The sequence below is a fragment of the Eremomyces bilateralis genome (assembly GCF_010015585.1).
Source record: "Eremomyces bilateralis CBS 781.70 unplaced genomic scaffold P152scaffold_3, whole genome shotgun sequence".
In the NCBI taxonomy this organism is placed as follows: Eukaryota; Fungi; Ascomycota; class Dothideomycetes; order Eremomycetales; family Eremomycetaceae; genus Eremomyces; species Eremomyces bilateralis.
This window is the reverse complement of record NW_022985069.1, coordinates 1,358,949-1,382,145: the sequence shown is the minus strand read 5'-3', so window position 1 is coordinate 1,382,145 and position 23,197 is coordinate 1,358,949. Positions and strand designations below refer to the sequence as shown.

The following is a 23,197-nucleotide window of genomic DNA, read 5'->3' as shown; positions in this document are numbered from 1 at the left end:
TTGTCGATCATGTATGTTGCCGTAGTCATGAAGATGTTCATTGACCGACACCCAAAGTTCTCCAACAAAGCCTAGATGCCAACAATAATGCCAAAAGCAGTCTGATGATCCCCATGGTCTGCCATATTCGATGTTGTCCCAAGAAGCATGACGTTCCGACTCTTTCGTCCGCCAGTTCTAGGCTCCTCGGTGGTTCAGTTACTGGTAGGACTCTGCTTCATCGTGAGGCTGAGAATCCTTGGTCATGTATTGATTCCACGGTATCCCAAGCCAGTTCAAGGCTATTCTCTGGAGGCGAAAGGCACGGAATCCACCAACAATGGGCGGATAGCCATAGATGGTGGGATAGGGTAAAGTATGTTGTAACTGCCAAACTTCAAGCGAATGTTACTGTGGGCATCGAGCTCCCCTGTTTTGTGCCACTGCTCGGCAGAAGATCATTGACTCAGAGTTGATAATGATCAAACATAAACAAAATGAGCCTATAACGTTCGGATTCGGTTGGTTGGAAAACCTCACGAGAGAATTATATTCAATCACTGGTTGAAAAGGGGGTAATAGTCAATGTTCGATCGAACAATTCGACTAAAAAACCCCACATCTCTTACTGGTATTTTTCCTTGCCATGATAACAATACTGTCACTGATTGTTGAAGGTCACTGATGTCGGTGGTGTATATTGTAGACGACAGAATGAAAGGACTCAAATGGTGTTGCCTGGAAACCTGACGCATAATGCGATGCCGTTTTCGGTTCTGACGATGATGTAAGGAGACGAACCACTAAAACCTTCACACTTCACACATGACGGAGCACCCCTATGGTGACTGAGGAGCGGCAATATACTACTGCTCCGGCGAAGGCCGAACTTTACTTCGGAGATCAAATTTTTGGTCTGAATCCATCCAATCCTCCGCTTGGAGAGGAGTGAACCTGTACCTATCATAACTCGTCACCCATCGCCAATGCCAACTTTCAGGTCCTGCTGGTTGCAGTGTTGATCGCTTAACTTACTGATGGGCGATGGCTGTAACGTTGGCTTGAGGTGTAGATGGTTGCGTCAGTTAGACGAGTTCGTCCAAAGGGGCCCAGCTAAAGGCTTCCTTGTTCTTTCCATTCGGGTCCGCAGGAGTGCAGAACCGACACCACACTCATCAGTCATCTCCCGCAGGAGAGTGCTAATCCCAGCCGCGAAATTGTGCAATAATGGAAGCGCTCAGGAGACATGCGGATCCTACGGCGACGCCAACGCCGAGACGACTGCAACATGTCAAGCAAGTTCCTCAGGATGTCAGCACGATTCTCGTATTTCAGCATCCTCCCTGTTCCGACCGGTGACAGCGTTTCCTAGCACAGCATTTTGGCGCTGGTGGTGGTCGGCCGGCCTTCAGATACAGTGGAGGCGAGGTGCGCCAGGCAATCTGTAGCTTGACGCCGATATCCGGAGTCTCTTTGGAGATATTGAATGCGGACGATATTCCCAGCGATCTTGGCCCGCCCTGCCATTGCATGCAGCACCTTGTACGACTCCTTACAACAATCGCGCATGGGGATTGAATGAAGAGTCCGGGGTAAGGAGAACCGAGTAATATCGCCTCATGCGGCGATCTCGAGAAGTGCGAAGATGCGTCAGCCGTTCCCGTCAAAAAGGCAGGACTGTCAATAAAAAGGTTGATATGGATAAATATACTGCGTATGGTGTCCGCGAACCACGGTCCCGGACGATAGTTGGACGGTTTAGACACTGAGTTAAACTGCCCGCCTCAGAGACAAGGATATTTGCACCTGTGAGGAAAAACTAGACCCACACTTGCCAATTGGGCAGGCAGTTCCAAGCATCTGCCGTCTGAAACGGTTACTGGGATCTGGAGGATACGAAGTCACGGATTCACAGATTCACAGGCCGAAAGGTACCACGCTCGCACACCGAATGCGTCATCACTCGTCGCTCAAAGTTCCAGCCTCCTCCGCCTTCTGGAGTCACTTTAAACGAGTCGTCCTCTGCCCAAGGCCCCCTGCTGCAATATAGATATTAGTAACTGGCTTCTCGATGATGGACGGGCTACCTAGTTCAGATGAACTCCGCCACAAGGCTCCTTGCCGCATCAGCTCCCTGAGGAAACAACAGTGACCAGTTATGGTGGGAATACGCAGTGTTAATGCGGGACCAATTGAAGCCGACCAACTTTCAGATGCGGTTGTACAAGAAAGGCGTGGTGTTCAAAACCCTGAGATCTAATTATCGGCGTGGGAGAACTAAAAAATGCAGCCACCCACTGCAATTTGTTCCCATCTTCAATCTCCTGTAACAAATCCTCATTTCGGAGCCGATCTTCTGGGAAGACTAGATCGAATCCTCTGACGATCCAGCGCTAACTTACGCCGAGTTTGAACTTTGAGCCCCTTCTCTCTCATTACTCATATGACTCGGTCCAGCCAACGGGATTATCAATATTGGCGTGGGGCGACAGACACAAAAAAGGCCGACACCATCGCATGGCTGCAACTTGCAAGTTGAAAAAACTATTCGTTCACTTGTGGATCGGATAGACGGTGACAAGCCTACAACATGAGCCGAAGACAAACTGTAGAGTGTGATGTTCTACTGAACACTGCACTCCGCTCTCGCGGGGTAGTACAGTTTGAAAGCCGGAGATGTTCGGAAGCCACAAAATCAGACGGCTTCGAGCAGATCATCTGGAGTCCACCTTGCTCGCGAAGTCCCTCCTAAAGGCTAAAAGCCTCAAAGCGACACATCCACAAAGCAACAGTATGAAACGATCTGCAGGACGACTGGACTTAGGGCCGGATACCTAAGTAATAGACCGAGGGTCGAAGGGTGCTTGAAATCCCTACATGCTTACCCGACATGCTTTAGCTGAAATAGGCTCCCTTGCATTTTTATTGATATTTCTCTGAATCCTGTCTCGGTTCTGGATCACTTTACATACCCTGATTGTGTTCAAACCTCGATGGCACACGATGCTCAAGACTCCGAAGGCTTTGAATCGACGAATGGCGTGCTGAGGGACCAGACGCCCAGAATGTTTGCCCTGTTCGGACTTCGACATCTGGGACGGGGTCTAATGATCCCATCCAACCACGAGTGTTCCATGGGAGAGGCGCGACATGGGATATTGCACGCTTGGCCACCGAAACGACCGAAAATCCATTCCTTGCATGCCCATCGCTTAATACCCCAGTGGACCGGGATTCTATTGTGTGAATATTTGTCTGATTGTTGTTCCTTTGGGCCCACATCCCAGATCCTGGCACTCCTAGCCCCGGATGTCCCGCTTTCTGCCCTCTCCCGAACATGCCAGGGGGTCAGAAGAGGAAAAGCAAGATGTGGCGTCAATCAACTCGCAGAAATCGTGGCCACACAGATCCAGCCATGCGAGTCGCAATTTTATGCGAAGCAGGAATCTCGATGCTTCAGACCAGCGTATGACATGAACTCGCACACAGAAAGCAGGCTTCGGACTTGCGTTTTCCTTTGGCAAATTAGCAGCACAGAGCCACATCCGAGGATCTGTTTACATGCCGCTATTATTGTCGAACCTATTTTCGTGTTACGACGCCGCTGTCCATAAACGAGAACCATCGTCAGCATGTCGAATGCTTGGGGCGTCATGCGTCCCGCCAGGTTTCCAACCATAATTCCCGCTTACCCGTACGTGGGTGATTAGATCTCTGATACTCCAAGCCCCCCTACCGGGTATCCACTACGTAGAATACAGACATATCTGAATCTGAATACCCCACCGACCGCCGATGATCGCTGTTAGGACATTTCTAGTCCGCGGGAACGACAACCCTTGCTCTCCGTTCATTTTGCCGCGTGGACATGCCTCAAAAGTCAAACCTGTTTGCCCCAGTGGCTAGAACTCTTGATATATGCGGCTAGTTTTCTCAAGCATCATTCGTCGAATTGAGACCACAACCGGACACGCCGACTATCACCAGTGACCATAATATGCCCAAACTCCAGAAGGCGTCCATCTACTGATCCCTGTGGCTTGGCCAACTTAATTGTCGATCATTGCAGCTTCATCGAGATTGAAGACATTTGTTCTAGGCATTTGAGTTTCAACGGCGGTTCCATTTTCCACATCCTTGTAACTGCGAAGCCGTGCAGATGTGCAATGAATTGGAAATATTAGCACTCTAACCTTACAAAGACGCTAAATTCCGGTAGGGAAACCATCTCCCAAGACGGAAGACAGGCGCCAACAAACTATTTGATGCAAGCGTGCGAACGGATGACTCCGTCGACTCGTTTAGTCGAATGATCTCGGTTCTTTCCAGAAGGGCCAACGGGTCCTACGAGGCGTCAATATCATCGTCTCCTGAGGCCAATGGAGCATGCTATCACCTGTGCAAACCTGTACAACTTGCAGGGTCGAAGTGACTATGTCTCTACCGAAACATGTGCCACGTTAACTAGACAGCCACGCAGGAAAAGCAGGAAGGGATCGAGCAGTGTGACTGTCATACGCGACATTGCGGCAGACCTGTATCAGATCCTCCGCAATCTGCATCCACCCTCCATGCACCTAGGTATAATATCGGAGTTATCCAATTGAGGTTAAACACCTGACATCCAACCGAACCATGAGCACGGCGCAGACAAGGCTATCCCATGCTAACCGAGACAACTGGGCCGACAAGTACGTTCCCCGACAAGCAGCATCAGGTTGGCCAGATAATAGCGATCGACGAGAAGCGTGTCACTTACGATACTTGTGAGTCACCCAAAGCGCGAAGGTGGCGTTCAAGGCTCCAAGCAATATTTGAAACCTAGGCAATTATCATAAACTGGGGTTTTAAGGGTTGCAAACAGAGATCGCGGTCCGTAAACTCTCCCCGAGCCTCCATATCAGAGGATGATGTCCTCAGCAGACGGCAGGGCCACTGATGAGCGCCACACCACCAGGAATTATTCCTGCTTGACTGAAAGGTTTGCGGGCTGCGGCATTCAGATGCCTGTACTCCGTCACCGCACGGGATTGGCTGACTTGTCTCCAGTAGACCAAAGTGAAGATACTTTGTATTACACTGCGGTCTGCTAAAGGCCTGAGGGCCTGAAGGCGCCGAAGCCGACGAAGATTCAGATTGTCTGCACAGTCCACAGGAACTTGAGTTGATCGCTTGCATCCCACATGCATGTCTCTTAACAGTCAAAGTGTAGTGGGTACTAAAACTTGAAGCATCCGTGGATGGTGGCGCTTTCTGGAGGATTTCTCTGTTAGTCGAGGTAATTCTCCATCAAAAGCTTTCAATTTTCAATTCCAAGTTCCAAGTTCTGACTGAGCCTACGTTTCATTTGTACGAAAAGATCGACGAGACGGGCTGTCATGCTTGAGCGATGTGACGTGAGTCGTGAGATGGTGCTGCTACTGTGCTAAGCGGATTGCTGACACAAACACGGAATACGTCTTGTGGTTTTCACGGAAGCGCAGTAATACAGGACAGTTCAACCTCATCACTGATTATTAGTGTGAAGGAAAGAAAGATCTTCTCCGGCTGTTCGCCAAAAATGGCATTTCTTTCACGAGGCTCCGCATCAAAGGTTCAAGGCGTTCTGGCCGGCGACCCGAGCAATTACGATTGTCTTGGGCTTGTTGCAAACCTGACACGCTACACAAGCTCTCCGGCTCCTGCGGTCCAGATAAATGATCAATAACTTTCGCTTCATTTGGCCACGGGCTTCATCTCACATCTTGGAGCACCGACGCAGGCAGCACAATTGCACTCCGTACCCTGTCAATTTCAATGCAATACGATATTCAAATCAAAGTCCTCCATACGGTTCGGTGCATCAGCAACCCGTTGGACCGTGATTCTCTACTCGGCGGTTCTGGAAGCCTGCTCTTGTGGACCCGAACTGGGGCTGCGGCTGAGCCAAAATTGGGACATGGAATTGATGGGACGCGGCGGAACACGCGAAGGCAACCGCATGTCCCTGCTAGACCATGGGCATCGCATGCCCAAATGCTGATCCATCACCCATTAAGCCACTACCATGTAATTGACGCTAATTGTGTAAAGGACCAATATTAGTGCACGCGTCCTGCATTGGCAGTTTGGCACAGGGCTTGCCCGACCGGGAGTGGGTAGCCGCCAGCAGGATCCCGTCGGCTGGAAAAGGTCCCGCTCTGGCCACTCTATACGTAGAGTGGACACCGTGATGATACTAACTGGGGAGGGACCGAGAGGCAGATCAGAACTCAGAAGGACTTTGGCCTTTGGATGGATGGCGGCGCCGGCGGGGGTATGGGGCTATAGGCAAATTGAGCAGGATGGTGGATTACCGGTGGTGCAAATGCGACTCAGAAATGGCTCTCTTCCCGAAACGCCAGCCTGTGAGGCTTAAGCCGACCATGCCTCTCGTTAGAGTCTCGTACATGTATCTTCTATCCCCAGTCCCACGGTTCCGATGCAAGATCGCCGCCCCCTCACCCAAAAACCATCCAACTAGGCATTTCGGCATGGCATGATTGGTTAAAACGGTGGCGCCGTTAAGCCCATGCGGCTAACGTACTTTGATGCACCACCTTACTCGGTAAGTCCTTGGCTCCTTGCTGTTCAATAATTTCTTTGGCTTGTCGGATTCTTCCCGGCCTCCTCGCCAAACAGGTGACTGGCTGATGCCGGTCGTTCCATGCTAGGTTCCGTTGCGGCCTTGTGGTTTATCATGATGGGTGTCAAAGCATCTTCTCTAATCAGAGTCTTCAGTCTACACTCCAGCAATATCCCGGAGTCGCGCCGGCTACCTGTCCCCTGATCTATCCGTGTTTGGTACTGGTCCTCGTCTGCCGGACGCATCTTCGTTGCAGCAGCATGTTATCCATGGTCCATGGGACCACATTCCACAAGTCCACAACCCACAGTGCACACCTTTCCTTTTGATGGACCTTGCTGACCTGCAGCGTGTAGTCCTTTGCTCATTGCTCCACAAGGGCCCCTGGATTTCCATTCATCGTCAGACGTCAATCAATTCCCATTCAACAAATGAGGAAACCCCCATCATGACACGGCTGGAGGACTGGCCGACTGGCCGACTGGCCGACTGGCGCCTTCGCCTCCTTGAGCCCTTGGGAATTTGCGATCGAGCCATGATAGCGCTAACCGGCTCCTTTGACCGCTTTTGCTTCCTTTGATGGGTTTGAGCGTTTTATGATGCCAGACCCGGCGATGGTTCGTGATTCGCTCGGCCCTTCATCCCTCCTTTCCATTTCCCCATGACCTTGAACCAACGTCCTCGCCAGGACTCAGGACCGAGAACACGAAGATGGTCATGGACGGCCCCGCCTTTTTCGTCGCCCCTCAGATTCAGGCCTTCGGCCTGCCAAGCGTGATTTGATCCCAGGTCGCCAATTTTACATCCGCCTGCACCCAATCCTTCCCCCCTTCCTGCAGCTATTCTCAGCGGACCACCGAAACCGATTGCCAGCCCCTCTACAGCCTTTTTCTTTTCCTGCCACTTGCCAGATGTTTAGCCTTTGTCGACCGGTGGACCAAGCGGCTTTGTAACTACAGCACTACTTTCAAGGTAGCACCATCCCTGACTTTCAGTTTCGTTTCCTTTTCGTTAAGGCCCTGTCACCATCGGCACGGCACACCATGCTTTGACTCTTGGAGCATTTGACCCTCTCATCCAGTCCTGTGAGGCCTGTCCACGCCTTTCCTTCGTCGTCTGATCGTCTCTTGTCTCTTCTCCACTCTCCGAGCTCAATGGCTCACGACTCCGAATGTCACAGCCCCTCTTCATGCAACACTACCCGCTCCACGCACGCACCTTGTCTCTTCATACTTCTCTTGTTTCCTCCCACTTTCCCGCTCACACATGCATAACCCTGACGCAACACATCCACACCCGTAATAGACCTCAGCCCGTCCGCACCCTTAGCAACCGCTGGAAGTAAAGTGGTCCGGATCCTAGCCCAGGGGTGCGACAATGACAACGTCCATCAGGCACTGGACCTCGCTAGTTTCACCGTGGTCTATCCTGACTATTCGTTCCATCGCATCAACACCGGCGGCATCCCGCCGCCCACGAACTCTAACGGTTCACACGGGTTTGTCGATGCTCAGGATCGAGCCTGCTGCAATTTCCTTGCTCATCCTGTCCCGTTTGTGAAGTCTGAACTAACACCGCCCAGCATCCATTCTTCTCCTTGCCCTTGCCCGTGCCACGGAGCTGAGGAACGGGGTCTAGGTTTATACCCACACTTTGTCCCAAAGTCCCTTTTCATTAATGCCCGAATGGCTGATATTGTTTTCCATATTCTTTTCCTTATCCATAAAGGGCCCCTAATATCAAGCTTGCCGTGCTCAGACCCATCGTTTGAGTCGTTTCCTTTGACCCAGTCATTAGTAGATTGCGCTTCACCACGTTTATCTGGTTCGGAGCATCCCTAGCGGATCGGAGTTGACCATTCCTTTTTATACATCATCCCGTCATCCGAGTCCTCTTCATATCCCACTTCATTACGTGGGATCATTCGGACCCTATATGGGACATCAGCCCTCACCTCGGACCTATTGATCATGTGCTGAGAATAAAGCCATATATCCTGCCATATCCTTCTCCCTCCCTCCCATCACCATTAGTCCAACTCCTGGTGTGATCCCATCATTACTGAATGTCATCAACTCAGAATATACGGCGGTATTCCCGCGGGTCTCTCTCCCATTCAGCTCGACCCAATGGTATCGAGAAATCTCGAAGCATCCAAAGCAGTCCGAGAGTCCTTGACAAGCGACGGACGACCGTATCGTCAAAGCAGTATGGAGGACTCGAAGAACATTACCGGTTCATATTTGGTGATGACCAGGGCGCCATCACCCTCCACCCGGCGCCTCGACCAGCTTCGTCGAGACCATTGAGCTGGCATCCAACTACGAACCTGGGTCATACGCCCATGCAAGAAAGACCATCTGCCCCTGGAGTTTATCGGCAACAACAGGAATTTGCGGACCAAACCGCTGCGGACTATGCTGTAGGAGTCCCCAACATCGCAAGCCTCACGAATGAGAACCTGGGGCTCCTCCAACGCCAAGGTCCGGCGGGATCTGCCAGAGATATCGACACCTGGCGCCAATCGTGTGTTCCCTCTGAACCACTCCCTTATCATGGTCTCCGTCGGCACCCACATTCGGCGGTCGAGACCTCTTCATACCGCTCTCGCACTTGGAACCATCCGTCCTCTAAAAGGGAACCTTTCACCCACCCCCGCTCCCACCCTCGTATCGACTGTCTACCCATTCAACACTTGCATTCCGAAGCGCACATATCACCTCATGACAGAGTCGAACAGAAAAATCAACAGGACCGTACCTCCTCACCTCATCCGTCATTATCACGCAAGCCTTCCGATGAACTCATTGGCATGGGCCTGTACGACGCACCCAATGCCGTGGCTTCCTTATTCTCCGACCTGCACTCCATCACGGGCAAAGGCCTCAAGCTCGCCGAAACATTCGAGCCCGCCCCCTCGAGCGACGGCGACGATTCGGAGATGGCCGATGCGGACGCCGACGATAACCCTGCGGACGTCGAGAACGATGCGACCGGTTCCACTGCCTCCGACTCTAGCGTGGCCGAACTCGAGCAGAAAGCCACACTGACACCAGACGATGCGCCCTGGATGTCGCAAATGTCGATGGCGACCATGGCTCAGGCGAACACTATGGCTAGAATAGGGGGTGGAGTGTCCAGAATGCAGAAGCCCCAGGAGACGGCACTGGATCCTGCACTGCAGCACTTGGTGGCCGGCGAGATTCCAACGAATATGTCTGGGCAGTCGTTTTTCTTTGACGAGGAAGACGTGGTGGTGACGGGCGATGGCGGGAAAGTCGGGGTGGTGGGAGGGGAGTGGTGGGAGAGGGATTTGAGAGGTTGGCAGCCTGAAGGGCGCCAGCGCGGGGGAGATGTAATCGATGTGCGTCGATATGGGCATTGGGCTTGACGTGGATGTCTGCTGGATTGGATTGATACGCGGGGATGCGTCAGGACGCAGTTATAATTGACGAACCTGGTTTATGACATAGATCTAGATAACGCCCTTATGATTGGTTGTATTATAGAGCATACCCGAGAGCCATCAATGGTGTCTTGAATGAGATGAACTGACCGCAACATCCGCCTTGTTCTGAATCTTACACAAGTGCATATACCTTTCATACTGCTTGATATTTGCGGAAGGGTAGTGGCTCATCGAGACCAGTTTGTTGAGTTCATTACCACGATACTCTGATGTGAAACCATGTCTCTCTGCGAGGAGCAGCCCTCGACCTACACCCGTTGATTATGGTAGTCCATGTGTTTGGATCGATGGGGCTAATGTCTCCTACTCTCGACTTGGTTGTGTCGTGTAGGGGGACAATGATAACGATTCCTTTCTGGATGTTATGGGAACTCCGCACAGATCTAGGCTCCAATTCCTCCCACTCATTGAATATTCTAGGGGCTTCAAATGAATTGACAGTGGTTTTCTCTATATCGCATTTAAAAGCAGACATACAATGCCGGAATTTGGGTGTCAGCGAGTTCATACCGCCAAAACAGGTAAATAGGTGGATTGTGAGTTCTCATTGGAGGTTGGTTCCCCATCGATCTGGCCCGATATTGCCACCAAACTTGGAATTTCACACCCACGTCCAACTGCAAAACAACTACATCAAGTATCTGTACTATTTACTTGTCGAGGATATGAAGGCATTCTTATAACATAATTGACAATGGTATATCGGGAAGCAACCGCTTTCGAGTCTTTCGAAGAGCTGCTGGTTCTTCGTGATGAATTCTTCACCGCAAACCGTGCAGGCGGTGATGCCCGCGCCGCTAAGGCTCATGCCGTCGAGACCGTAAGTTTATATCCATTCTATGTCGAGTTTAAAGCTTGAATGATGTCTTACGGCTCGGGATGAAATGATTTTGATCAATTCGCGTTCAACTTCGGTCTTCCTTATGGTTGAATCCAGGCTGATATCAACAGGTCCAAATCTATGAATACTGCGGCCGAAATGTCCCCATTGCAGTCGAATGTACGGCTATCCTGGTGGATGCGCTGCTGAGGCAAGAGAAAAAGGAGCTGGATCAATATGAAAAGAAGTCCATGCTTGCCCTTGCCCTGCATCGGTAAGTTTGCGGTCCTGCTGTTAAAGATTTAAAACATACCGTCCGGCCGCCGAACTGTCCATCACGCGGTAGAATCCTTCTTCCATCCTTCGCCATGGTCATCCCCTTTTAGTTGAATGATTATATCGGTTGCTCCCGTCCCGATCTCTCAAAGGGAACACAGGGGGGACGGGCCATGGGAAGAGACGAAATGGATGGCCCCCCACATCCAATATTCCGCATGAAAGCCATAAATCACGAGAACGGCACCGTCTAATAATCAATTACAGTGTTGTCACAACTACCTGCGACAATTATGCACCCCATATGCCACTCCTCAGCGCGGCAATCCGAACCGGTCTTCCAAGAAACCTCGTCTTCCTCCGGAATCGAATCGCCCACCACGAGATGCCACCCACCACCCTGCTACTTCCAGCGCTTGAGAAAGCCCTCGATTGGCTCTGGCATGAGTTCTGGAAGAAGCTGGAGGAACCAGTCCTCACGCCACAGAAGCGACATGTGCCAGTCCATGGCGGGCGGCTGGCCGAGGAGGTGAAGAGTTCTTTGAAGGCGTATCGAAATGCTCGGATCGCGGAGGTGAAAAAGAACTCATCTCAGAAAACCGGGAGTGGAACGGGGACACCTGAAACAGTTACAAGGTGTCTGGCATGGCTGGAGACCTACTCGGGGAGGCAGGCTCTGATTGAAGCGCTGTTCCAAGAGAAGATGCTTATCCCGGCAAACCGAAGGTAAATTGAATGACTCGAAACACTCTTACAATTTGGGCAACCTACTAACACGCCGATGATAGTTGGAATGACCCTCTCACAGGTGCTTTCCACCTCTGGTCACCTCTTCTTACTAGTCTCTGCATTCCGACCCGATCATCACACTCATATCAATTCCTGGAGACATTTACCAAGCATGCACTCAGCCTACTCTTCGAACAGCTGTTCTCATCCCTCGACCCATGTCTAGATCCTTTCCGACAAGCCGTCGCAGCCTGGCTTCTCTTCATCCTTACCCACCCCTCGTGCAAGGCTACCCGAGAGACACTCCCCAAGGAAGAAGTTCGGTCGGTTGTCGAGCTGACCTTAAGCGAATGTGTACTCAATGCTGTGAACCCTTGGGCAACGGTGCTCACGGACGGCATACTGAAGACGGCCCGGGAGGGCGAGCGGAAGTACTGGCGCGCTCTGTTGGACGAGGCGCTGGCTGTTGTCAGCGGAGAACCGGGGAAGGATGGTGGCGATCAATGGGAGAAGAAGGTGAAGTGCTCGGTGGCGAGGCGAAAGAGGCAGTTTGAAGAGTTGAATCACCTGGAGGATACCAGGGAGAGTACCCGTACAGACAAATCACTGTACGTTTCGGAGAGAACCTCAGATGGCGGTGTAGGATGGAAACGGCGATGTAGATGAATGTGCGGCCACATAGCGGACTTGACTGCGATACCCTAGAAGTTCAAATACTGTTTCTTTCCGAAATGCTTGGACATAATTGATGGAGTTCGAGGTCTATGATTCAACATATGTACCTGCGGCCCATTAGACGTAACAAGGGACCACACTCCTATCTTTCGCCACGCAACGGCCATCCCTAGCACCATCCTAAATTTTAGGTTGGGCCCATGTACACACGCATATTGGCCATCAAGTCCTCCAGCTCCCCATTATGTCCCATCAGCGGATTTTTTGCCGTGTCATACCACCCCTAAACAACGTCAGCACGGCCATATCCACCACCAAACTACGTCAACCATCAACTTACCTCCATCCGCAGCTTCTGACCAGTTCGAACGGCCCCAAAATTCTCGCACACACCCGGATCCGACAGATGCGACGGTCCGTCTCGCTTGGCGTTATCCGCACGGGCGATCCGGTCACGGCGGCGGTGCGAGTGCTCCGCCGCGCCGGTGTCCATGCCTTCCATGTCGTGGCCGTGACCCTCGCCGGCCGCGCCGCCATAGCCATCGCGGGCGTTGTAGTACATGATAGAGCGGCAGATTTCCTTGTTGTCGAGGAAGAGGGAAGAGTGGGTGGCTAGATTGAGGAAGTGAGTAGATTTCTAGGGATGGGGGAAGGTTGGCTCGTACCTCCGTCATGCATATGGCCGATGGCGTATAGAAGCTCTGCACTCCATGGGGCGGTCCATTTCTGGCTATCAAACTTGTAAGTTCCCTCACGAGCCTTGGGCTCGCCGACAGTTAGCCATTCCTTGACGAAGTCAGCGATTGGCGCCAGGGGCGTGGAATCCGATGACCCACCATCTTGGCTCCCTTGTATTCCGTGTTCGTCTTCGGCACCCACTCATACGTAATATCCAACGTCACCTGCATGTCCTCAGCAGCCATGCTCATCAAATCCGCCATGATAAAAAGACCACTGGACAAGCCAAGCTGGCGCTTCGCGGCCCTGCCTTTTCCGAACAAACTACCTTGGCCGCTCAATAGACCCCCAGATCCACCGGCGGCACCACTGCCTCCCGCAGACGTTAGGCCAGCCCCAAGGCCAGCGAATCCACCGCCAGCACTAGTAGAGCCTTCCAGATCGAGGCCATACTTATGCTTCCTGTTCAGTCTTAGCGTGGGACGCTCGTTTCCGGCCGCCCAGAACATGGAAAGGCCTTTGCCGAGGGTGATATGATGGAGCCTATTTTATGATAAGTCTGCAATTCACTCCCGAAAATCGAGGAACTCACCAGGCGCCCTGATCCGCGTTCGCCTCCTTGCCGTCCAGGAAGCTGATCTTCGCCTGAATCGCGGTGATGTAACAGCTCGTGCACGGAGGCTCACCGCGGACCGTCTTGGTGGTCATCTTGTTGGCCGGCATGACCCAGGGGCCGTGTTTGATAGTCTTTCGGGTGCCTCCATCGATAATGCTTGGGTACCAGACTTAGCTACAAGCGTGGGAATTGGCATACAATTCAACATACTCTTGGGTTTCCAAGCGAGGCATTACTGCAGTTCCCGGAAGCTCGGTACCGGCTGGCGCGACGGTCTGAGCCAAGGCACAACCGGCCAAGACAGACCCCACGAAGAACTTCATCGTGGAAATTGTAAATAGCACGCTTCAGCAAAAGGTCAACGAAAGACTGTCGTAGAAAGGAGCGAATGGACAGCCTCAAACGTGTATGAGACGAAAATGAGTGTTGGCAAGCGACACCATGGAACTTTTGAAGAACGCTCTTATACATATATTACGTCTCTCATGATCTTCCACCGATCGTCGACTATCCACGACGAGGTCCAGATACGGGGCTTGGCCGGAGTCAAGCTTATTATGCCAAGCGAAGCCAATATCTACCTCCACAAGGAAGGCGGGCTTGGCAAGCCTATCCACCCCATATACGGAACGGAGGAAATATATTGAAGCGAGAGGAGGCGACGGATGCTGATACGATGATGCGTGGAGGAGAAACACAGTCCTCAATTGGTCCGTTGGACGGGGCAGTTGGAGATAAATTATCCCGAGGAAGAAGTGCCCTTGAGTGAGGAGAACAAGCATTGCGGGATGCGCTCATATCAGAGGCCGATCGACGTGGCGAGGCGGAAGTGGATTTGCACATCTGGGATAGAAGAAATTGATAGCAATATCTTCCCCACTGGTTGGCGTCTCGACTGCTGATGATGGGGCGAGCGATGTCCCACGCGGCGAGCAGCTGGCCACAGAAAGACAAGATCAAGGATGCGTCCCGGTCCCGAAAGCCAGTCGCATCGAACGCTAGTTTATTCAAGAAAGAAACTATCCACGTAGATATGGTGAGACAACAGCTTTGAGAGATAGGAGTGTTGAGCAAACATGGACAGACTGGGATGGACTCTGTATCAAAAGTGGAAATAATATATCCGAAAACATCAAACCGAGATCGCGTGGACGTAGGTCGTTATATATATTAATTGGCTTACCATATAGTTAACCATATAGAGATACCTCGGTGTTTGATAATGGAATGTTTCATATTCATGGCCAGAGGTTGAATACTTGAATCCCTCCCTTGTTCAAATCTACTACGTAGTACTGCCAAGTCAATTAAGAGTCGGACAAGACTGCATTCAAGAGCTTCGACCATAAAACAGGCGGAAGGTATCATGTACTAAGCTTTTGCTTGTTTTCTGGGCTGCATAGTCGCAGAACGGTTTGTCTGTCCGTCCGGCACATGTCGCTAGATCTCCTAAAACGGAGCCTAGATCCGCAAGGCTGAAGAGCGTAGATCGGCCCCGGGGCAAGGTGGGAGAGGACGTCTGTTTATTAGCTCATCGACCATTCGCATGTTGACGTGGAGAGATGCAATCGGAGCCTGGTAACAAGCCAGCAGAGAAGGTTTCACACGTTCATCGAACAGGATTGGCAAAACAAAAGATCCTTACACTCAAGGCGAGTAGCAGTCGCAAACTTGCAGAATCTGCCGCTCATGTTAGCATCTGATGGTGGCTAAGCCCCGGGTGACGCCGAGAACCTCAGGAGACCATAGATATCAGTCGTGGACGAGCAACAGTCGTGGAAAGGACGAAGAACGGAAAAGGTTGGCTTATTCCTGTATAACAATCAATTGAATTGAGTATGTCTAGATCCGAACTCCGTGAACGGCGTTGCCATACTTAAGACTTCAGAACGCCAATCGCGCCATGCGTGAACCCATGTCCTCTGCCCCCCCGGCACTGCGTAACTGCGTAACGTTGAGGAATCGGATATCCAGAGATGGAGAGGGTGTCTCTAGTATCTATATCGTGTGGAATAGTCTATATCCTAGTTAGCATCCTGCTCCAAGGCCGGCATATCGACGAAGGAAATCCAATCACGTACCCTTCGGACTAACTACCAAACCTCTCCCCTTCTTCGCCCCTCGATAAATCGTCTCGATGATATCGATCAACTCCTGCTTATCCTCTAGCACCCAATTCAACTTATTATTATTCCCTGTCCCAAAATCACACATCATGTGCTTGTTCCGCCAGAAGAACATGATCGTCATCGGGTCGTACAGCTCGTACATGTTGCTGAAGTCCGGCACCTGGTCGATGTCGCAGAGGTAGATCACCGCGAAGTTCTTCACACGGTCGGCGATCCGGTAGAGCATCTCGTCCTGCCGCATGCAGTCGGGGTCCCAATCACGGCCGAAGCGGATCACCACGAGACGTTCTTCTTCGCTGAGGATGGCTTGGTCGACGTGCCAGCCGCTGACGAGATGGGGGAGGACGACGGAACCCATGTTGATATGGAAGGCGTTTCTGTCGCTGGTGAGATTATCGGTTTGGACGATTCCTTATGACGGGTTGAAATGTTTGGATATCTGGATCGTGAGAGAAAGAGTGGAAGCCTTGGACGAGACAGTCACGTGATATGTGTTCCGGATTCATAGGACACGAGTCTAATAATACACCGGATTCAGGTTCAGTTACAAAAGCTGGGAATATGACTTCAATGATCGATACTGGTAGATGAACTAGGTTATCAATATTGCATTGCATGACGTTGGGCGAGTGTTCCGGCTTGACGAAGCATATATTGTCAACGCTGATATCACTATCACGATCCACTTGCAGGAGATCCAGAACATTGGTTTGTTCATCTTGACTTTTCCCGATCCCTAATACCATCGAACCTCACTGAACTTAATGATAATAATAATGGGCCTGGCATAGCGTCGTCCCATAATGGTACATAACATTTCCGTCATTACGCCCAAAACGACGCTCATGGAAATGCATCATGGTGTGTTCCCCCACCGAATAACGATCATGCAAAGATGTATTCCCGAATTTGCGTGATGATGTTTTGCCCATTGCTCTCGAGGTATCCACAAGTGGTTTCGCTTTTGCGGTCGTCCGTAATCGCCTCGTCTATTGCGCCTCCGCCACCCGAAGCTCATTCAACCATGACTTCGCACATCTACTTTCGTCGGAACGAGCAGCCCTCGGTCAATCGGGCCTTGCCACCGGTGGGCTGGCAGAGAACTTGTGAGCAGCCTAGATGAACATCAGTATCCGAACGCGGGTTTCATGAGGGGTGGTTCGTACCAGCGCAGACCACGACGGTTTGAGCATGTGAGAAGACGGTGGTGATGGTGAAGCAGCCGGGGCACTTGACGTCCATGAAGAAGGATCGAGGCGCAGGGACAAGAGTCTATATGGCGGGTCAATAGGATGCTCCGAGATCGTGAACTGGCGGTGGATGTACCTTGAGCTTGTGCTTCTTGGCTTCGGCGGCCGGGGAAGGGTTTAGGAGGTCAACTGCGAGAACCTGAAGTAAAGTTGGGTCAGCCGGGTGATCTTCAAAAGTTCCATGATGGTCAAGTAATGTCTTGCTGATGTCCATCGACCTGATGCATCTCGCAATACAGCCGATCGTGTGTGCAGAGCAGCAAACTAGGTCGTGTGCAACTCTCCTCGCCACCGATGACAATCAAGGACGCTTACCATCTTGACAGCTGGTAGATCTTTCGATTACTTCGCTTTTGAATTGGAAATTGGTATATCGGTCGGGTGGATGAAGTATCGATGGAGCTGTGGTGCGGATGACGGTCCTGAGGAGGGAAATTGTAGAAATTGGGCGGTGTCCAGATGTCAAATGAGGAGTTGCAGAAATTCGCTAGCCGTGTGGTTAGTCAGCCGTTGTGGTGATGGTCTGTGCGGCGGTCGCATAACCGAATCCCAGCGAATCGTTGCGACGCCACATCTCACCACTCACCACTACACTCGACACTACAGTCACCACCAGTGCAAGTTGGCTTAATACTGAGTTTAGTTAACCGACAAGAATGATGGAATGGAGCGACGTGATTTATGAATATGGCTAGGGCTGGACACGAATAAGGATTTTGGCTATTCGTATTCGACTTTTCCTCTTGAACGATTATTCGTATTCGACTAAGTTTTGAGACGTTTTATTCGTATTATTCGCGAATATTCGTAAATAATGCCAAGACTTATTCGGCAAAAGCCGAGCCAATGAGTGAATGCCCAGCAGTCGCGACTTTTGTTTACCCGAACACGATGTGGAGGATTTGAGCTCTAAGAGATACAAAGCATATCAATAGCGTCGAATTGATCACTCCTGACGATTCAGCAAGCCAAGTGACCCCAGCTCAAAGCTCTCTGTCGACCATCTCTCCGATGCGAGATACATGGAAATAGCTTCAGAGATGGACGAATAATTACGAATAATTACGAATAATTACGAATAATGCGAATATTATTCGTACGAATATTAGTAAGCGGAAATTCTAAATTTTATTCGTATTCGACTACGAATATTCGTACGAATACGAATAGTCGAATATTCGTGTCCAGCCCTAAATATGGCTGTCTAGCAGAGACTCATATGGCTTCAACCATCAGTCCAGCTACATTCAATACCTAGACAATGAGTCAAGATAGCCTCCTGGAGCACACTACACGAATCCTCGGGACGGAAATAGGCCATGCAATGAGTCAAAGGGTTATCTAATCATAAAACTTTATTGTGCTGCTATCTGAAGTCCTCTGTTCTAATCCTGCTTGATCCTATGTGTTGACCGTTCTTCGTTCGCCATCGACCCATCCCCAAACCGACCTCCCAAGCCAGAGAAGCTTTCCTGCGCCGCCCATTCGCTTTCATATATATCCCACACGATGATAGAATGGCATTAAAATGACCGTGATCGGTTTGACGCCTTGCGTGGAGCCTCTCCTCTCACCACACCTCGGACGGATCCACATGGATGTTCTCCCCGTTCGCTCGAACGTGTTTCTGGCCCTTATCCCTCGACAGCGGTTTCCGCATGTCAAATGCATCGGCATCATCATTGTAGTACCCCACCACTCGCCTATAGACCGAGTACCTACGCCCGTTAGCATCACGATCGTGTTCGCGCGATCCCCCCCCCCATCAACTGCTTTCACTCCCGCGTATCAACATGAGACCAACCACCAGCAACCGCAACCACCCACAAAATCACAAAAGTAACCGCACCCACTCACCCCATCTTCCGATACAGCTCCTGCGCACTCCGATTCTCCTCCCTGACAAACAAATCCACGAACCACGCCTCCGCCGCCTCGCTCTGTCGCTCCAGGCTCTCCGTCAGCTTCGTCGCATACCGCAGCCGCCGCGCCCCGGGGGCCACTGTCAACGCCGTGATGTGCCCGTGCCACGGGAGGTAGTTTGGGTTGGGGTTGGTGGACGGGTCATAGGGGGGGTGGGGTGGGGGATAGGGGGAGGCTTCGAGTTTGCCGAGGACTGTGGAGGGAGGGGGGGTTAGCTGGTGGATGGGATGAGATATATGTATGAGGGAAGATTATGTTGGAAGATAGCAGGGAGGAGGTAGGGGAGATGTTGCGGATTTCTTTGCTTCTCTTTTTATATGGATTTTTTGTATAAGAATCAGAACGACGCGCGCACGAAAGATACGAGAAAATCAAAGACGACGCTAAAACGAGACTCAATAAATCCAATAACTGATTAAACCCCAAGTGGAAAACCAATTCAACGCTTACTATATCCTTCAATCTGCCCATCCTGTCCCTCCAGCACCCGACACAGCTCCGGCCATTTGGTGAGGTAGTCCAGGTAGAAATTCACGCCGTACGTCTCGGTGAGGTGGTCGAGGTTGCAGGTACTGAGTTTGAAGAGGTCGGAGGCGACCATGGGACGGACGGAGGCCATTGTGGTTGGTGATGGAGTTGGAGATTATGGCTGGGGAGGGCAGTAGATGGGATGGGATGTGTGGTCTATGGGGATGGAGATGGATGGGGTGTTAGTGGTGGGGTTTGCTCATGCGATTCAAAATATTATAGTTAATGATATCCAGCTGTGATATATAGTTGATATCTTCGTCGTAGATCGGTCAAATGAAGTGAAGATATTGAAAATAGATGGAAGGAATCACTGGTTCAATTGGTGGTGTTGATACACCCACCTCTTCATCTTCAGATTTACATACATAGATCCGCTCAACACTGCAGTCAAGACACAGAAATGGGAAAACCCACGAATCCACTATTTATCCCCGAGACCACCATCGCATCCAACCAAGAAGTCTCGATCTCGAGCGTAAAAGTCTCCAAACCATACACATTAAACAGAACCAATCCATGCACACGCCAGACCACGCCAGGCTGACGAAACGTCCACCGCTACGATATGTACCCCAAACACCAAACCACCGACCCCCATGCCGTCGAAACTCCAAAATCGAATTCTCCTTCCCTTCCATCACCCTCACAACCCCTTCACACCTTCCCCCCTCCCTACACTCCCACTCCTCCCCCCCTCCTCCACCACTCCTCCCAAACTCTGCATACTCCCCCCCACCCCCATCCCCTCCGCTTCCCCACTCCCACTCCCACTCCCGCTCGCGATGCTCTCCCCCCGCTGCCCCTCCGGCGACTTCGCCCGCGCCCGATCCGCCTGCCGCTCCTTGTGCTCTGCGAGCTTGCCTCGCATCCAGCCGAGAGGACCGCGCTTGTCGCCCTTTTCGCCGTCCCGGGAGCTTTCATCTTTGGGGTCGGTTGGGCGCGGGTCGGGGGGTGGGTGGTCGGATAAGGTGTTAGGAGGGGGGTTGAGGTCGGTGGGTGGGGCGGTGGTGGGGGGTTGGAAGGGCGCAGCAACATCAACAGCAGGAGCTGGTGCTGACCCTACCGCTGATTCTGATTCTGGTGCTGGTAGCAATGTGTCTGGCCCCGGTACCAGACTGATCAACGCAGTAGACGACGCATCCCCCGCGACATTCGGCGCTGGTGCAGGCTGCGCTGCGACCGGCGGATCAGGTCGCGGCACGGTCGCGGGCGGTTGGGTGAGCGGGGAGGGATGCGCGGGGGCGGAGTTGCTATGCACGCTGGTCCCGCTCCAGCCGGCGGCTGGGTTCACGCCGTACGGGGAAGGACTGAGCGGCTGTTGCTGGGGCTGCTGGGGATGCTGCTGGAGCGGCTGCGGATGCGACTGGAGCGGCTGCTGCGGTTGCTGCTGTGGATACTGTTGCATCCCACCGGCCCTCGGCGGAGACGACGGGTGTAACCTCTCCTCCTCCCTCTCCTTATCCGACTTAAACGGCCGCCACCGCCGTCTCCGCCTCTCCTCCTCCCCTGCCACCCCCGGCGTCGTCGGCTCCTCCTGCGCGCCTTCGTGCTCATCATGGTCCGTCACCGTCGAGTGCGAGCGAAACGAGGTGGTCGGCGAGATGGTCAGGTTGGCGCCGTGCTTCGGCGCGCTTTTCGCCGGGGTGACGTCCAACATGCTGGGATGTAACGAGTCACGGTCGAGGACCTGGACGGGAGGGAGGGGGGACTGCGGATCGGCGTCGGAACTGGCGACGGTGCTAGCGACGGCGACTGCGTTGGGGCTGGTGAGGGATTGCGTGGAGCTGTTGGTGCTGCGGCTGGGGCTGCCGGCGACGCGGCGCTTTTGCAGCTTGTTGGGGCGGCGGGCAGGTTCTTTGGCGGGGTCGGAGGAGGAGGGTTTGAACATGGCAGTGAGGGATTTGGCAGGGTGGTTGCGGGAGGACGGTTCGCCGGGGTGGGAGGGTGAGCCGGAAAAGGGGGGATGGAGATGGGTGTCTTTGCTGGGTGTCTCCGGTGAGATAGGAACTGGGGTTACTGCATGTTGAGTCTGCAGAGCAGGAGCAGGGAGGGTGTCGGTATCCTCAGTGAAGGTAGGCGTGATGCCAGATGGTGCCGGATGCATTGGGGAGAGGTGCTCTTGCGGAGGTGAGAGAGTCGCCTGCGTTTTCGCAACCGTGTTCGGGGAGGGGGAGGCTGCGTCTCTGCCGAACGCGGTGGATGGCAATCCTGGCGACTTTTTGGTCGGGACCGTGTTTGCTCGATGAACGCCGCCGGTTGGCGTTGACGTCCCGAAATTCGGGGAGACGGGACTTGCAACAACTATGGAATTTCGGGAATGTCGTGATGATACTGAGACGTTCCTCCGGGCACCGCCGAACTTGCGGACGCTATCTGCGCCGGCGCTCGAGTTCGACGCCGATCTGGCGATAAGCCCCCCTTTGGAATGTCGAGGAGTCGATCCCTTCACCGATGGGGTCGGCGGACCGCTTTCGACTTCCTGCACGGTCTTCTCGTCCGCCGCCGTCCCTTGCATGCCGATCAGGAAGTGATCCTGCTTCTCGATCAGAAAGATCAGGATATCCTGGCTGAGACGGTATTCGGACGGGGACATGTCGTGCGCCGGATGAGACAAGATGCCGGGCTGGAAAATGGCGGAGAGGTTCGGCGTCGTCATCTTATTCAGATCGGATTTCGAGGCGAACACGGCCAGGAGATCGAGGATGTACAGCAGCAATTGGCGATTCAGCGGTGGTAGTTCCGTGATCAGCTGCTGATATCTTCGGATCGCTGCACTCACCTCGAATTCGCCCACTGTCGGGTTCTGGCCATCGATTTCGCCTACGGCTTGCGCTTGATGGTTTCGCAACGGATCGCGGAACTTGTCGTAAAAATCAAGGGGTATTATCGGCTCCGGCAATTGATTGAAGTAACGTCGAAGAATGTTCGCCGCGTCGTGGACGGTATATCCGGTCCAGTCCAAGCCTTTGCCGTATCGGTCTGGACTGTTGAATGTGTTGCGCAGTTCCTTGATTCGTTTCTCGGAGCCGCTGAGTCGGAAGATGCCCTCCACATCGGTTGCTGCGACGAGTCAGTGATTCGGACTGGATGTGAGCCGTATGGATCCCGTACCTTTCTCTTTGAGGAACACTCCGCATTTCGCCACGACGATTGGCACATATCCATAGATATAACTCCGCCCTTCCGCATCGTATAGTGAGATGGCAACATTCGCATATCGAATACTCGTCTGTAATGGAACACCGAAAATGCCCGACTGTGGCGGTAGTGGTTCTGCGCGAGAAATGTTAGCTCGTGGATCGCAAGATTCGAGGTGCCCATCATGCGGGTAACTGGACGATGTAAATGAAGCACCGTCTCTAAACTCACCCTTCTCGTCTTCTCTCTTCCTGTCACCTCGTTTGAAATTCTTCCACCACGACGCCAGATCCCTCTTTGACGTCGCCACCTCTGCAGCGTGAGCCGGGAACGGCTCCGCTCTGGCGCGCTGCGTCGCCATCGCGATATTTCTCCTTGTC

At 52.5% G+C, this 23,197-nt stretch overlaps 7 protein-coding genes across 7 annotated transcripts; 2 read left to right on the top strand and 5 right to left on the bottom strand.

The window, feature by feature from the left end:
• Positions 1-7,294: 7,294 nt before the first annotated feature.
• On the top strand, positions 7,295-9,974 carry P152DRAFT_471185 (uncharacterized protein; the record flags this gene model as incomplete). Its single annotated transcript, XM_033681035.1, has 2 exons — positions 7,295-7,357; positions 8,664-9,974. The coding sequence occupies 2 exons, from the start codon at positions 7,295-7,297 to the stop codon at positions 9,972-9,974; spliced, it is 1,374 nt and encodes a 457-aa protein (XP_033537427.1).
• A 695-nt stretch (positions 9,975-10,669) lies between these two features.
• Positions 10,670-12,606, top strand: P152DRAFT_511881 (Las1-domain-containing protein). The gene is made up of 4 exons (XM_033682728.1): positions 10,670-10,872; positions 11,004-11,146; positions 11,416-11,874; positions 11,937-12,606. Exons 1-4 carry the CDS (start codon positions 10,747-10,749, stop codon positions 12,541-12,543), a joined length of 1,335 nt encoding a protein of 444 aa, XP_033537426.1. The 5' UTR covers positions 10,670-10,746; the 3' UTR covers positions 12,544-12,606.
• Positions 12,607-12,739: 133 nt separating this feature from the next.
• Positions 12,740-14,169, bottom strand: P152DRAFT_479661 (uncharacterized protein; the record flags this gene model as incomplete). The annotated part of the gene is made up of 6 exons (XM_033681729.1): positions 12,740-12,835; positions 12,893-13,164; positions 13,218-13,338; positions 13,389-13,773; positions 13,823-14,002; positions 14,057-14,169. 6 exons carry the CDS (start codon positions 14,167-14,169, stop codon positions 12,740-12,742), a joined length of 1,167 nt encoding a protein of 388 aa, XP_033537425.1.
• Positions 14,170-15,837: 1,668 nt separating this feature from the next.
• P152DRAFT_390589 (4A/4B type thioredoxin-like protein) lies at positions 15,838-16,333 on the bottom strand (the record flags this gene model as incomplete). Its single annotated transcript, XM_033676046.1, has 2 exons — positions 15,838-15,863; positions 15,928-16,333. The coding sequence occupies 2 exons, from the start codon at positions 16,331-16,333 to the stop codon at positions 15,838-15,840; spliced, it is 432 nt and encodes a 143-aa protein (XP_033537424.1).
• A 673-nt stretch (positions 16,334-17,006) lies between these two features.
• Positions 17,007-18,333, bottom strand: P152DRAFT_505577 (putative 40S ribosomal protein S27). The gene is made up of 4 exons (XM_033682443.1): positions 18,146-18,333; positions 17,302-17,393; positions 17,142-17,247; positions 17,007-17,090 (listed from the first exon to the last, which is right to left on the bottom strand). Exons 1-4 carry the CDS (start codon positions 18,150-18,152, stop codon positions 17,014-17,016), a joined length of 282 nt encoding a protein of 93 aa, XP_033537423.1. The 5' UTR covers positions 18,153-18,333; the 3' UTR covers positions 17,007-17,013.
• Positions 18,334-18,795: 462 nt separating this feature from the next.
• P152DRAFT_390822 (acyl-CoA N-acyltransferase) lies at positions 18,796-19,767 on the bottom strand (the record flags this gene model as incomplete). Its single annotated transcript, XM_033676060.1, has 3 exons — positions 18,796-18,943; positions 19,083-19,341; positions 19,599-19,767. 3 exons carry the CDS (start codon positions 19,765-19,767, stop codon positions 18,796-18,798), a joined length of 576 nt encoding a protein of 191 aa, XP_033537422.1.
• A 555-nt stretch (positions 19,768-20,322) lies between these two features.
• On the bottom strand, positions 20,323-23,178 carry P152DRAFT_471180 (RhoGAP-domain-containing protein; the record flags this gene model as incomplete). The annotated part of the gene is made up of 3 exons (XM_033681034.1): positions 20,323-22,739; positions 22,791-22,952; positions 23,049-23,178. The coding sequence occupies 3 exons, from the start codon at positions 23,176-23,178 to the stop codon at positions 20,323-20,325; spliced, it is 2,709 nt and encodes a 902-aa protein (XP_033537421.1).
• Between the last annotated feature and the right edge of the window lie 19 nt (positions 23,179-23,197).

Coding starts and splice junctions, on each gene's coding strand:
- P152DRAFT_511881 (XM_033682728.1), top strand. CDS start 10,747: ATGGTATATCGGGAAGCAACCGCTTTCGAGTCTTTCGAAGAGCTGCTG. Junction 10,873..11,003: donor AGGCTCATGCCGTCGAGACC/GTAAGTTTATAT, acceptor TGATATCAACAG/GTCCAAATCTATGAATACTG. Junction 11,875..11,936: donor CTTATCCCGGCAAACCGAAG/GTAAATTGAATG, acceptor CGCCGATGATAG/TTGGAATGACCCTCTCACAG.
- P152DRAFT_505577 (XM_033682443.1), bottom strand. Junction 17,248..17,301: donor CCAAGAAGCACAAGCTCAAG/GTACATCCACCG, acceptor CCCGCCATATAG/ACTCTTGTCCCTGCGCCTCG. Junction 17,091..17,141: donor AACCGTCGTGGTCTGCGCTG/GTACGAACCACC, acceptor ATGTTCATCTAG/GCTGCTCACAAGTTCTCTGC.